This window comes from Gavialis gangeticus, unplaced genomic scaffold (assembly GCF_001723915.1).
Source record: "Gavialis gangeticus isolate Ggan-Ray unplaced genomic scaffold, GavGan_comp1, whole genome shotgun sequence".
Taxonomy (NCBI): Eukaryota; Metazoa; Chordata; order Crocodylia; family Gavialidae; genus Gavialis; species Gavialis gangeticus.
The window spans coordinates 28,313,512-28,328,224 of record NW_017729001.1 but is presented as its reverse complement, the minus strand read 5'-3'; the positions used below and the strand labels follow the sequence as shown (position 1 = coordinate 28,328,224).

At 44.3% G+C, this 14,713-nt stretch overlaps 1 protein-coding gene across 8 annotated transcripts in view; it reads right to left on the bottom strand.

The window, feature by feature from the left end:
• Positions 1-14,713, bottom strand: part of PITPNM2 (phosphatidylinositol transfer protein membrane associated 2) — a 219,128-nt gene that overhangs the window by 35,002 nt on the left and 169,413 nt on the right. For 5 of the 8 annotated variants that reach the window (XM_019507150.1, XM_019507151.1, XM_019507152.1 and 2 more), the window contains 7 exons: positions 14,369-14,613; positions 13,659-13,848; positions 12,623-12,742; positions 11,552-11,763; positions 6,101-6,276; positions 5,413-5,583; positions 2,842-2,991 (listed from right to left, as the gene is read on the bottom strand). In XM_019507150.1, coding sequence (XP_019362695.1) covers positions 2,842-2,991; positions 5,413-5,583; positions 6,101-6,276; positions 11,552-11,763; positions 12,623-12,742; positions 13,659-13,848; positions 14,369-14,613 — 1,264 coding nt within the window. The remainder of the gene's footprint in view (positions 1-2,841; positions 2,992-5,412; positions 5,584-6,100; positions 6,277-11,551; positions 11,764-12,622; positions 12,743-13,658; positions 13,849-14,368; positions 14,614-14,713) is intronic. The other 3 variants (XM_019507154.1, XM_019507156.1, XM_019507157.1) reach the window with 1 other exon arrangement.

Here is a 14,713-nt window from a genome sequence, read left to right as displayed (position 1 = left end):
AAGTCCCAGCTGCTGCCATCAAAGACTGCATGAACTTCTCCGCTTTCATTTAAAAACCAAAATTCTCCAGAAAATGTTTCTCAAAAGCTTGAAAATGTGAAGTGAGAGACTCTGGAAAACTCAAGAACCAGGAGGCAAATAATGAGAAAATCTTCAATGTGCATCATTATTGGTATTTAAGAAAAATACATTATTTTTAAGGCAGTCTCATCATTGCCTGAAGTCTGACTCATGGCTTTTGAACACTTGGGGTTGGTCACTCTGGGTATGGTGCACAAAAATTGTCAGGCTTTTTAATAGCACCCTAGCTGGTGTTGCTGCAAAGGCTATTTTCATTCATAATGTAACTAAACTATTTAGCCGAATCATACCCATGCTGAGGAGGGGAAGCTATTTCTTCACAGGATGAAATGCTGGCTCTGACAGCAATGTTTCCTTACTCAGCCTACATAGCATTTGCTTTTGTATTTTCAAAGGCTCCATTTTATCTCTCCCTTGCTGTGGGAAAAAGGTCCCTTTTCAGGCTGTGCATCCCAACCCCATAACAGAGGGATTTCCTGAGACAAGACAGGGGGCAGGAAACAAGGGTGGAAAACTTATCCAGAAAGCTGGTTCCACCCATTTCCCCACTTTAGTGGGACTCAGGGATTTCCCACCATCCCAAATCTGTAAGTGAAACCAATTTGCAAACCATCTCCTGGGATGTTTGATACCACAGGACTGTAAGGTTCACCCACAGAAATGATTGGGGAGTGACGTTGCAAATTGCTTGATATAAATTACTTCAGACCTTGCCAATTCTAAGCAAGCAAATGCACCAAGTTTCAAAGCAGCTAGATGCAGACTGTGCAAATTATCTTTCTTTCCCCACCCCAATTTCATTTGATGGCACCACTTTGTCCCGCGCCAAAGCCAGCATATTCAAATCAGTGGCCTAAAGCTAGATGTCAAACAGAGGCACTGAACTGGGAAGAGTGGTGCCAAAAGCCTGTTGGAAAGTCACTTATTTAGGTGTGTGTGTTTGACAACAGCCTGAATGTTGTTCAGTAAATGCCTGAGAGTAAGAGTAAGAGTAATGCAGTCTTAGAAACAGGGAATCTTGTTACAGCACCATTTCTGTGAATAGATCTGAGCTTGAAAAAAGGGGAGGAAGGTGCGTGTCTGTGTGTGTTACAGTGAGCAGAGCTGTGCCAAGTGAATAACCACGCTTCTACTGAGGTTCCAAAATGGGGTGTGGGAGGAAGACTGTGAAGACAGAAGCAACATATCATCTTCTCTAACCCTGAGCTGAGGCTCCATAACCCCTGCCTGAAAGCTAGGTCTCTTCATTTAAAGCCTTATCCATCCGTGTCCTGGGCTGCACGGAGCTGCCCTCCTTCTGTAACACTGACAGCGAGTTAAGTCCATAGGGCACTGGGGTGGCCTGCATTCAGCAAACAGGCTGTTGCAACACAGCCTGGTATGCTGCAAAGGAATGCAGAGCCTCTGGCATGACACTGAAGCTAGGGATGTTTAGAGTAGCAAGGGAGATTTGGGGAGAAAGTAAAAAGAAAAACACTCCACCATGCTCAGCACTGGCCTAGCTCTGCTCCTGCTCAAGTCAGTGATAGACAGCGAACACCTTAGAAAAATCTAACTCTGCAACTTCAAAGGCAACGTAAAAGAGGCAATAACCATTGAGGAGACTTTTACAGCCCTGAAAATCCCCTGGAAGCCATGATGCTGGAGTGCAATGTATTATGTTGTACAATCTGATCTGAACATAGCTGGGCCATGTTACACTCAAGATACTGGCAGAAGGGAAGAGAGTCTCATGTGTATAATCATGGTCCACGGGCCAAAACCAGAACAACAACTTTTGTTGGTGATCTGGATGATGGCTGTAGTCACTGCTGCGCAGTCCTTCCAGGAGGATGGAAGGTGAAATTTTTTAAAGTTCAAAAGGCTGTCAGACATCTAGTCACCATCTGCATCTTTAGAAAGCCTCTCCTCGGGTCTATCTATCTGCTGTAAGCCCAATGGGCAACTTGCTTACTCATGTGACCAAGGGCGGCAGAAGGAGCAATATTTATAAGAGGTGGGAATGCACAAAAAATTATAGGACCGGGGGGAAAAAAAAATATACAAGAAGCTGGAAGTCCTATTAAACTAGCAAATGCATTATCAGCCATATAGCTGGAAGAAAACAAGCCATGCAGCGCTGATGAAAGAAATAAAAAAAAAATCAGACCAGTTCTTAAAGCACAAGTTATTTGAGAAATCAATTTAAAAACCCACACACGCCACCTCTGGATCCTGAAAGTTTTGTCCACTGTGTTCAGCTGATGCAATATTTAGGTTTAAGCATAAGATGCTCACTTTTAGGCACTTTCTGGCATGGACATATGCTATCCTCCAATTCCTTGTGCAGTCCATGTGACTGCACTAGCAAGTGCTGCCCACTGTAAGCAAGGAATGAGCATGCATTTGAACAAGAAATTCTGTGCCTAGCATAAACTGTACAAGCCCCAAAGAAAAGCAAAGCGAGTGTGGGACCACAAGCCTTTCAGCAGCAGAGCCAGAGGGGAAAGACATATCTTGTCTGACCTCCCTCTCCCCTTCCAGCAGAAGAAATGAAAGAGGAGACAATTTGTGGCTCAATTCCCACCATTCCCACCCTTGGCTTGTGGTCCTGTACTTGCTCAGGGGCCCTTGGACAAGTACACATGGCTATACAGGTGCTTCGCTTGTCGTACTCAGAAACACAGTGCAAAGCTTTCAGCCCCAGAAGGCAGGACAGCATTCTCCAAGTAGCACCCCTGATACCCAACACAAGGTCACAGAAAAGTGTAGATTACACACACTCAGCAAAAACAGCATTTTTATTGGAAACATCTTGCCAATTCAGAACAGGAACAGGGATACTGGTTTCCATGAAGTTGTCCTGGCGCTGGAGAGCAACCAATGGGCTGCTTTCCATGAGGAGGATGGGGCTGTTCTGGACTGTCTCAACTAGAAGCAGATGGGGAAGAAAACAGAAGGACAAGAACAACAGACATGTGGCTACATATTGTAAAACATACAAACAGTTACCATCAACCACTTGCAACTAGAATTCAGGCTCTTCCAAAAAGGACCACCTTCAGATGTGGCAGGTAAAAGCCACCAATGTAGATGATCTTCCAAATAAGCCCAAATTCAGTGCCTTACTGGTCAAAGAGTGTGACAACACAGGAAAACAAGAACGACATTTCAAGAACAAAAAGAGATGGAAGTCCTCTCATGCAGCTTTTCAAAATGATCACCGGACATAATTATCTAGTTTACGCAGTGGACTCCTCTTAGGGTGAGAAATATTCCTCCCCCAAAAGTGAAGACTTACTTTCTTCAGTTTTCTAATACACTGAAACTGGGGACAGTTCATTGATTTCACTACAAATGGAGCTTTACACATTGTTGTACTCAAACTGGTTCTCTCTTCTGCATTAGGGAGGTGCAGATTGGAAGAACTGAAAGGAGACTTTCAAAGCACTGATGCTTTACTTTATGGGAAAAGATGCAGAGGAGCAGCTCAACAGAAGGTGTTATGTGCAGCTAGCTGTGACCGAGCACCTGGACTTTACATGATTACCAACTCATACACTTTAATTATAGTAGCAATTAACTTTCCTGGAGTGCCCTGCAGTGAGCACTGTAGCTTCAATCTCAGGTTTGCAAATCACAATTAAAACAAGTCTTTTCAGTAATGTGTGAATCACAACAGTGATGTTTTGATCCCAAATGAAGAAGGATGGCCTGTTATCTTTACGACAAGCAAATAAAAAGCTTTCACTTCATATGAAGGAAAGAACTGAGAGCTGCTTGTTTGTTGGTCACTTTATTCATTGCACCAGAACAATGTCCATTCTCATAACTAACCTCAAACCAGAGGAGGGTTTTAGGATCACCCTATAAATCCTGCAGTAAAAGTTATTGCTGTTTGGAGCTAGACTTACTGGAATAGAAAGAAGCTCTAACTTAAACAAGGATGCCCTAACTAATATCAGGAAAGAAAAACAAAGTAATCTGTCCCTGCTGTTGCACAGGATGATAACCTAAATGCACTGAAGCGTTGGCCTCAGGCTTCAGCAGAAGTAGGATTGGCCCCATCTAGCTACATACAGTTTAAAAACTAGTTTCCAAAAGGTTGAAAACAAGACTGTTCAGATTTGGCAAGGAAGAGGCCACTTGTCTGGGAGCGTGACTGATTAGCAAGCTGTTTCTGTGGTGACACGGCTTCCCCGAGTTGGTATGTAAGGCTATTTTTTGGCTTGCAGACGCATATAATTCTGTCTAGGTCTATTTTTGAAAAGTTGAAGTGAACTTGAAGAGAAATTTTAAGAAAAGAGTACGCAGGGCTTGGAGAAGGTGTTTGAACTGCTTGTTCAGACGCTGGTTTAGGTTGATGTCCATTTAACCAACTGGCTTCACAAATCTGGTGATTAAAGTACAACACTGATATACACAGAAGTCCACCACTTCATGGTTTCAATACAGAAAGAGATGTGGAGCAAAGCAATCAAATGCCACGGGAATTTGGTTCTGTTATTATTGGAAAACTACCAGAGTCCTGAAAAACCCAACCATTTTCACGAAAGATACTGAGCATGGCATAGGGCTTTTTTTTTTTTCCTTCCTGCACTGAAGGGCTTGATCCAACAGAGAACCAAGTGGGGCACAGGCCTCTACCATGCTCTTTGAATAGGAACTCAGCACCAGACCCCCATACCTGTGCTGAAACCAGCACTGGGTGGGATGAGGGAGATTGGTTTGATGGAGGCTGAGACAGGGCAGCACAGGGTAAGCAAAGGACACTGCAGCTGTTTTCTAGTCTCCCTTACTGCTAACCAGGAGGCCCAGCTGCTGCACTCGAAGGAGAGAGAAAGTCCATGAAACGTGTCCAAGGGAAACTGTATGCCTTAAAGGCAACCATTCAGCATCTCCAGGGCAATACTGGACTTTGCCCACACACCTCAGCCTTTCCCCCGTCAGCTTGCTTCCTCAATATACGGGCAAAGCGCCTCCACAGGGGGCTGCACTCCCCCTTGACCATTCTCACTCCCCTGAAAGATCAAGCCCTTAAAAGCTCCACCTAACTGTTTCTGTGCAATGCTCTAACCTCAAATACAGCCTAGTGTTGTAAAATGGAGGACTTCACATGGAACACAATGCATGCTGCATGGGCCTTAATGAACAGTAACAGCATTTCGATTGCGAGGCACTGAATTTGGAGGGAGGAAACCACTTGCCTGAGAAATCGTTAACAAAGCTAATGCTATGGGACCAATCCTATACTCTGCAGGTGGTTAAAACTCCAGCTGACCTCAAGTGATTGCATCAAGAACAAGGACACAGAGCTGTAGGTAGATAATGTGGATCCAAAAAGTGACTTACCCAAAAGAGCAGAATTGCCGTCACCCAACGGGAACCTCTGGTAGCGTGGAATATTGAAGGGGGGCAACAGGTAGAATTTCTTTTCCAGGAGAGGCTCTAAGCGAGAGGCAGAGGGGTCTGCAGGATGGAACAGGTTATAGACCTGCTGACAGGCTGGTCTGAGCTGAAAGACTATGAAGAAAAAGAGGAGGAAAAAAAATGAGATACACTTCCAAGTATTACAAAGTTATTTGCAAGGCTTGTATTAATTTGCGAAGGGTTATTTGCTATCTGTAAAATGCACTGCTAGGGAAAGAAGGCACTAAAGAGAGCTCGTTTCCAGCACATTAGAGTTTTAAGTCAACTGCTGGGTTATTAGAACATTCTTTACCAAGTAATTTTTGTAGATTTTTTACTTTTATTGCAAGTAAAAGCCTTCTGTAATCCCTAAGTACAGGAGCAAATTATTCTTTATCGAGGCTGGAATAGGGACCATTTAATTTTTAAGTGTGCAAATTATTCTTTATCAAGGGTGGAATAGGCACCATTTAATTTGTAAGTGTGCTCTACAGTCTCTCATCCAAATTACTGGATTTTCTCTTTGGAATCCTGAACCTTTTCATTTTTATTTTTTTGGTTGCAGAAGGTATTTTAAATGCCCACTCAGCAGACTCAGTAGCCATAATCACTAGCCAATGTCAGAACTTACTGTCAAGAGCCGGAATGACTGTTTTCCTCAGAGCAAGGACCAAGCCCAAGGGAGACCCAAACAGGAAAAAATCAGTGATTTCAAATTCAAACTTCCCAAGGTTTCCTCCGTCCAGCATTGTGGAGCTGCTAGACCTCCTGGACCCCGGGTCATTTCTCAGCACACTAGAATGTAAACTAAAACAAAAGGAAGAGCAAAGTGAAGTCAAAATGTCATTCATCTGTTTGAAAATAAAAAGGCGGGTTCTTCATTGGTTAAGTAGGTTAATTGTGTGCATACACGCTATTATTTTAGCAAAAGGAAGCCTGCCCACTAACCAGCTCCACCTCATCACGCGAGTGAATTCCACGAACCCTCCTATTTTGCTAGTATGATCCAACCCGCTGATTCAAGTTCCAAGCAAGATGCAGTTTTTAGGGTTCTTCTATTTATTTCTCCACTCTCTTAAAATGCATTTTCTTGGGTGTTGCTGCTGAAGTAATACTTTGCCAGCTAACAGCAGCAAATGAAAATTACTAAATTGCATGCAGAAGTCAGCATTTACAATGAATTTTTACTTAATGCCATTTGAATTATTATTACTGCTAGCCCTCTGCTTGTCAACATTTGTATTCTTTCCATCACCCTATTCTCAATGGTATGGAAAGCTGTGCTTACCCATTTCTTCCTCAAGGAAGTTGTTGGACAAATGTTAAAGGATTACAAAGGAAAAAGAAAAGAAACATGGGTGGGGGAAAAGAGAAAAAGAAAGATCAAAATGTGCAGGAGGGTTTCATACATTCTCATACACTGACTTTGCCCCACAGAGCGTGACAAACATTTGCACCATGTAGAATCAGCTCTGCAACCATGAGATAAATTGCATTTATCACACACCTGTGACACCCATACCTTCACACCATCTGTGTATCCATATTTGTTAGTGTTACCAGCATCCTAAACACCCCGTAAACCCAGCCCTTCAAACAGCTGCAGTGAAAACGTACAACACCTGCCACTTAGTCTTTCTTTTTACCCTATACAGTATCCAGTTTCTCCGTAAATTCAATGGATCTGAAGTGAAGGCCAGGTGTTTCTAGGCTGAAAGGTCTAATAGGCCTAGAACTGCCAAAGACCTGAGAGACAGGAGAGAGCTGGGAAACACCACCCACCCCTCCCCACTTCCAACAGGATGCAGCACTTGCTTCTATTCTAGATCTGGTGGACTGCAAGATATCAGATGTTAAATATCACAATGCTATCATTTAGAAAGAGGTTATTTTAGGGAGTAATAAGAGGTCTCTAAAATGTCGGAGACATAATTTTCCTGTCTGCCGTGGTCTGCAGGGTCAGACTAAGCCAACCTGGCTAGAATGGTATTATTATTTAGAGCTGGAGGGATTAAAAGAGAGAGGGCCAGTTGAGAGCAGCCGAATCGATTTTAAAGCTCTGTGTAACAGAGCTGAACAAATTCTTCTGTAAAATATGTGGGATAAATGAATGACACAACAGCTTGGTCTCAGGGAGAAGTTTGCTGGCATGAAGTGAGAGAGGATGCACATTGCGCTGCCCTTCCAGACCCTGTGCCTGCCACACGATGAAGTTCTACCTGGGTCGCTGCAACTTGCTGGATCTCTACAAGCGACAAGGAGGCTGCTCTCCACATGCCTCAAAGTTCTGCTACCACTGCCTTGTGAGTACCCCATATGAAGCATGCCCTTGTGTACACCTTGGTGCTTAGAGGAACCTCTGCCCATGTCTGTCATCGGAGCGGGCTAATCTGATGAAGCAGCAACTGTGAATTGCACACTCAGCTGGGAAGAAAGTAAACTGGTTTCACTCCAATCATCTCATTCTGGTGAGTGATGCAGTGTCCCACAGGGACAGCACAGTCACCAACCACCGATGCTAATAAAACCTTTGCCCCAGAGCAGAGCTGTCATGTATTCTTCCCCTTTCTCTCTCTTCACACATGCACACACAAAAGCATTACTCTATTTCTAGAGCTTTGGTTACCAACAGGAGCCCATTATTAAGTTCACTTATACTATACATAAATATCATTGAGGAGGAAAAAAAAAGTCAAAACAGTGGCGTCAAAACCCTGAGCATAATAGAAGATTACAGCAGTGACAGCTAGAACAAGCCTGTTTCCCTTCCCGTGATGAGCGCCTGTCTCCCTGGGGTCAGGCGGCTGCATGCTGCTGCACAATGCTGGAGTGCATCTGGAAAAAGACAATCCTTCGGCGAAACTGGAGCAGTTTTAGCTGTCAGAGCTGTGATGCCTTGCTTGGTTATGTATAATGAATACAAAACAGTTTGTAATGAGAGAGGAACCAGTGATTCAAACAAATACACAAAACACCAGGTTGTGTATAGACCCAATGTATTATGGCAGGACACGGTTTTCTAGATGGGAACAAATTTTACATGACACTCCCAGCACCTCCTGTGGGGAACAAGAGAAAAGCACATCCTAATAATCTATTTGGACAGTTTTTCTCATTTTACTGGACATTCATCAGTCCTTTTAGGAGTCAAAGGACTGAGAGAAGAGGGGAAATCAGAATCCATCATGCTTCCAGCAGCCTACAGTAATCTGTTCTCCTTTTCAAATGCAACAGAGGCATTGCATGCATCAATTAAGAAAAGATCTAATGGGCTTCAGAAACAAAATCAACTAATTTCCAAAGTGCAACACTGCCAGAAATACTGTAGCTTTCAAGGACTGAATTTAAGGAGGAGAGAGCAGTTGTATCCTCAGATGATGCTCAGCCTTTGCTGGGCTTTGTCCCAGGGAAGTGGGTAAACATCAGAACACGAATGAAAATTAATCTGTACTTGGCTTGTGTTCGAGTCTACGCTGGGCACCGATCAAAAAGTCTCCATATGCCAGACTGCCCAGACGATACACGTTGACTATGCTTGTTGGGAAACCTTGGATCTCTCCTGCCAAAAGCAACATTACACTGGGGTCTGGCTTTTATAAGGAATGCCATTACTAGTGATAAAATGATGCACTGATAGCACATTGTTCTGATCACCATGCTGACAGCATACCGCAACACAGTAATTGGTTCAACAATGCAAACACCCTGTTCACACCCCCCATAGAGACTAGGAAAGTGCGGTGTGCCTGAATTCCCTGTTGCAGGGTGCAATCTGCTCTGCACAGCAGAGGGAAGGGGTCGTAAACAGGACTGGTGCATGTGGCCCCTGCACTGGCATCCTGCTCAGGGAAAGAATGAGAATGGCCAGGTCCTGCCATGGGGAGTGACTCATCTTTGATTTTCCCTCAGGTGCCACTGGCAGCAAAGGTGGATTTGGAAATAAATGAAACAGAAGGTGTAAAGGCAGAATAATTACTGTCCGCTCCTGCAGCCAGCAGCACAGCCAAGGAGAATGCCTGACTAATGAGAGCCTAAAGCCATTCCTCAAAGTCCTACATGCTGGGAGCAGAAAAAGTGGTTTGGAGAGAGGAAGCAGGAGAGAACCAGTTACAGGGAACATTTGGATAAACGCACTGCACTGTGGCAGCTACAGCATCTATAGCCCACCCTGAACCCAGTATTCATCCCACAGAGCAGACACACATGCCAGATGCCACACCAGGCCACCCTCCAACTCAGTCCTGGGTATGACCCTCTGACCTCAAGAGCGAGCTGGGAGGCGGAAGCAAACTGTTCCAACTCGACCAGCATTTGCTTCTCTCATCCAGGAAGCTGTCCTGATAAGAGATTCATTGCCTTCTGGAAAATAGACAAAATGCTCATTGGTCTTCCTAAATGCAGTCATCCTTTCAAATAAAGCATCTCTGTGCCCCAACCACATTCACTTTGGATACTTTCCCTCTGGTATAAACCTTTCAGTAGAGGGCCTCAGACAAGACAGTGCAGAGTTAGAATATAAGGGCACCTATACACATGCAGCGAGGCTGCTCTGACATGCTGTAATTACAGCACATTGGAGCAGACTAGATTAATCGAGTCTGCTGCACTGTGGTAATTACTGCGCTCCAGCATCACATGCAGTAGAGTCCTCATGCTGAAAAATGGCAGCAGAGATGCTTTAACTAAAGCTCATTCAATAAGCTTTAGTTAAAGCGCCCCCGCCACCATTTTTCAGCACAAGGATGCTGATACACATGACGTTCCAGGCGCTTTAATTAGAGTGCCTTGCAGAGCCATTCTAATTAAAAGGGCCACTCCTCTCCCCCACTCCAAGCACGTGTACAAACACCCAAAGAATGTAAGAATTGCCATTTACAAGGGCAGACCATAGATCCATCTGGCCAGTGTCTTGTACCACACAGTGACAAAGAGCAGATGCTGAAAGGGAGAGTGAACTGGATCTGACCTGGGTTTTTTCCACTGTTCCTCTCCTACTTGCAGCCTCCAGCATTTAAGGTCTAGGAAGTTCTGATTCAGAGCCCATGCCCCTCATGCCCATGCTCAATAGCTACTGAAGCCTTTTTCCTCCAAAAATTTCTCCAAACCCTTTTAGAACCTGGCTAAACTGTCCAATTCCACAACACCTGGTGGCAATAAGTTCCACACTTTAATGCCACACTATGTGAAAAAGAACGTCCTTGTGTTTGTTTTAAACTTATCACCTACAAGGTTCATGTGTGACCCCTGGTTCTTGTATTGTGAGAGGTAGTAAATAATAAAGCCCTATTTACCTTTTCACCATTTACTATTTTGTAAACCCTTATCAAGTCCTCCCTCAAACATCTCTCTTCTAAGCCAAATAGGCCTAGCCTCTTTAGTCGCTCCTCATAGGGAAGACGAATCATCTGTGTTGCCCTTCTCTGGTTCTTCTATATCCTTTTTGAGGTGTAGGGACCAGAACTGAGCATGGTATTCAAGGTGTGGATGCACCCTGGATTTATAAAGGGACATGATGATACTTTCTGTTTTGTTTGCAATTCCCTTCTTAATAATCCCTAATATTTTGCTTGCCTTTTTGATGGCTGTTGGAACAAGGACCCATTAGACAGTGGACAGCAAGGCCTGATAAAGTGTATAGGCTTCTTTGCTTGTCACTCAGTGGAAAAGGAGGGCTCAAGTAGAGGCAGCCTGGGGCTCTCCTATTCCACACGCTGAGGGAAGAACTGCAGCCAGAACAGAACGGCTCCAGCTCGGAGAAGCGATCCTTCAACAGTGTCTAAGTGGTGGCAGGGTTTAGTCCTAAGAGACTGTCAGTCCTCCCACTGAAACCTGGAAATTTCATCGAGAACCACTGGAAAAATGTAGCAGTGTATTTAAAGTAGCACCACCCCATGGCATCATGCTTAATAGCCCATAATCTCCCTGTGAACTCAACACTCCTTACTGGAACCTAAGCACATCTGATAGTCTGTAACCCTTTCCTCCACCTTACTCCCTGCAGACCTGTAAGACAACATCAAAACTTCAGGGGGGCACCCCTCTTGCCTCACGAGCTGCTGACTTGATTCCTTTGAAGCCTCACCTTGATAGGAATGCCTGATGTTGCTTTATTGTGTCTAGTTCGTAGGTTGACGAATCGCTCCTTTTTCGTGGCAGTTGCCGCTTTGGATCCTCTCCATTGCTGCGAGGAATGTCAATGTTGCTCCGGCTGAGGTGTCTGCTGGCTTCCAGATTGGAGCTGGTGGAACAGTAACTGTTGTTCACAGCTATTCCAGGGGACAAGAGGTCGGTGTCCTAGGGTTTGAAGTACACAGGCTTAAGTATCAGAGAGCTGAGTTGCAAGGGCTCCCATGTTACATCCTCCCTCTTCAAACATCCCCACTGCCTCTCCATCTGCTCCAGCATCCAGCTGAAGTCTATCTAATCTCTCAATCAATCAGATGGTTTCCTAAGACACCCAGGGTATCTCTGTAAGCCCCCTGATCTGAGCTATTTTACCTATCTCACAGTAGCGCCAAGAAGCGGAAGAAAAATCCCCACCAATCTGAATCTCCATTCATGCTTCAGCAGCAACTGAATCTGTCTGGTAGGACAGGATGTTGGTTATAGTCGGAGACAAGTAGGGCTAGAAGGGCCCCTCCAGAGATCATCTAGTCCAACCTCTGCCTGAGGCAGGATCAGCCCTATCCAGTTCTAGGCTCAGAACATCCTAGTATATGGAATTTTAATTTAATAAATGTCTGAAAACAATTAATTTGTCATCTACAAGCCTCAAACTGAGGAGCCGGTAAACTAGCGTATAACTAGAAGCAACACAACATGTCAGTGTGTGTCATGTAATTGGGCAATAACTGAATGGGAGGAAAGCAGACATGAATGCTCAGCTACAATTACAGATCACTTAGAAGAATGAACATTGTTCTTTCAAACAAACCCCATAAATAAAATGGGAAATGATTAGGAACTCTTCAAAACACACTTACATGCTTCAAGAAGCAGGTTAGCAGCCCTCTCTGGTAATGAGGTGCAGGATGACTAGAAGCAAAACTAGAGAGAGACTGGCAGTGGAGTACTCTCTTCTCTCCATAACTGGGAGGTGGTGATGTTGTAATGCTAAGTGTCACCCCAACAGGTGTGTGGTGTAGTGCCTTACCTGCATGCTCACCACACTTCCTCGCCGGCTGCTGTTTTGGCTCTCAGACACAGTCTGATTGCTGTAACATAAGGCATCGAACCCCAGGATTCCTCCTACGCAGTCCCCTACTAAGCAGACCTGAAAAAGCAAACAAAAGTAGAAAAACGCAACCCCTTGGTTTCAGCTCACAGACATAAGCACAGGAATAAAGCATTTAAACTTGGGAAAACACAAACCCTCATATGTTTACCAGCTTTGCCGCTTAGATAACATCCCCAACCTCTTGGCAACCCAAGCTGTAAAGGCCTTACTGGCCATCATATCTCACACTGGCAAGTCCTAGGTTAACAGACTTTATATTAGGCTGGAAGCTGCCTTAAGAGGTTTTTAGCCATGAAGCACACAGTTGCAGTTTCAGGAGCAAATCTGACCCGACTTCCTCCTATGTAGGGGGAGAGGGCTTTGAAATCCATGAGTAAAAGAAGTTGGAGCACTTGCGATGTACATAGAGGCAGCATGGTTTCTCTGTAGGGCTCAGGTCCAGTGCCTCCCTCAGCAGTTCCCTATGTGACTTGACTTAACCTTTCTGTGCTTCAGTTGTAAAAAGGGCTGATAACACTAAGCAAAGTCACAGCAACATAGTGGAGTTGAACACAACAGAGACTGTCAGCCTCTTGGGTACTGTGCGAATAGGGACTAAGTACATACCTAAGGCAGGTAGAGATCATTCAGTACTACACCTGTGCAGAGGTATGTCAAACCCAAAGTGTCTTTTAAATCACTTCAAATTTCTATGGCTAAGTTCCATTAACTTGATCTTTGCTTTCATTCTTATTATGATTCATCTCGAATAGGTTTGCTGGGCAGCATGAGATAAATTATTCTAACAACCAAACAAGGAAAAAAACGGCAACAAAACACCCAAATCACTGTTCATAGCCCAGCTCAATCAAGCTTCTGCAATTCTTCCATGAGATCAATAAAAACAGCTTAAGAGAAAAGCAGCTTTACTTGTTTTCAGTTTGATTGTTACTAAAGCCAGCAACTCGCTCACCTGTCCAGTGAACGATGTGCCTTCCTGTGATTTGATGAAGTCACTGTAAGCTTGATTGGCTCTCAGAATCACTGTGGCTACCGCCTCCTGATACTGGGGGGACGATGTGGCTAGCAGAGGAAGGGCAGCAAGAGGAATGTGATCCTGACTATTGGAAAGGCAGCCTTCATCATAGCTGTAAGGGCTGAGGCTGAATACAGGAGAGGAGATGAAAGAGACAGGGCTTTGACATCTGGAGCAGAGAATACTATTTGCAGTCAACATAAGCAGTGTTTTGGATCATTAAAGACAAAAATTTGAAGGGCAAAACTTAATGTGTTCTACTGCCAATGAAGATGCACTATGGCAGGAGAAAGCACATACACATACACCCCTCTATCAGAAATTCATTTATCTTGTCAGAATGACCCTTGGTCAATAAACTCTGTGTATTCAAGCCAAAGTATTTATTTATTAGTCAGAATAAATCAAATCATAACATTTGGGGCCACACTGCTGCTGTATTCATTGCAGCCAAGTACAGAGTTGAGACTGGGCAGCTTCCTGGTTTATTTATAAAATGTGTTCCCAAAGCATGTGCACAGCTTTCATCAATCTCATGCATCCTCATCAAACACAGATCTTATCCCACAGCATGAACAACAGATGCACTGTAAGACAGTACAATTTAACGCTTCTCTCTCCCCCCACAAAAAGTGGCACTAACTTACTTAGACACCAGTGAAAAGGCCTCCGAGCAGATGGCTGGGCAAGGGACTAGCTTGATAGCAATATGTCCAAGAGCAGCTGGGTAATGCACTCTCATGACCGTGTCAAACACTGTTGTGATGGTATTGACGTCCCCTTGTTTAGAACTCTGATCGCCACTTCCTGTATCCAGGATGTTCCCCCCATGGAGTACCAAGATGAGGACATGGATTTTGCTTGGCTGCATTAATGGCTGTGCAGATTCATCCTAAATGAAGTGTAGCAAAATTATTTATTTGCCCAAGAGTTATGTTCATGTAACACTTGCCATTCCCAAATTCTTTATATACAATTATGCCACCCCCCCC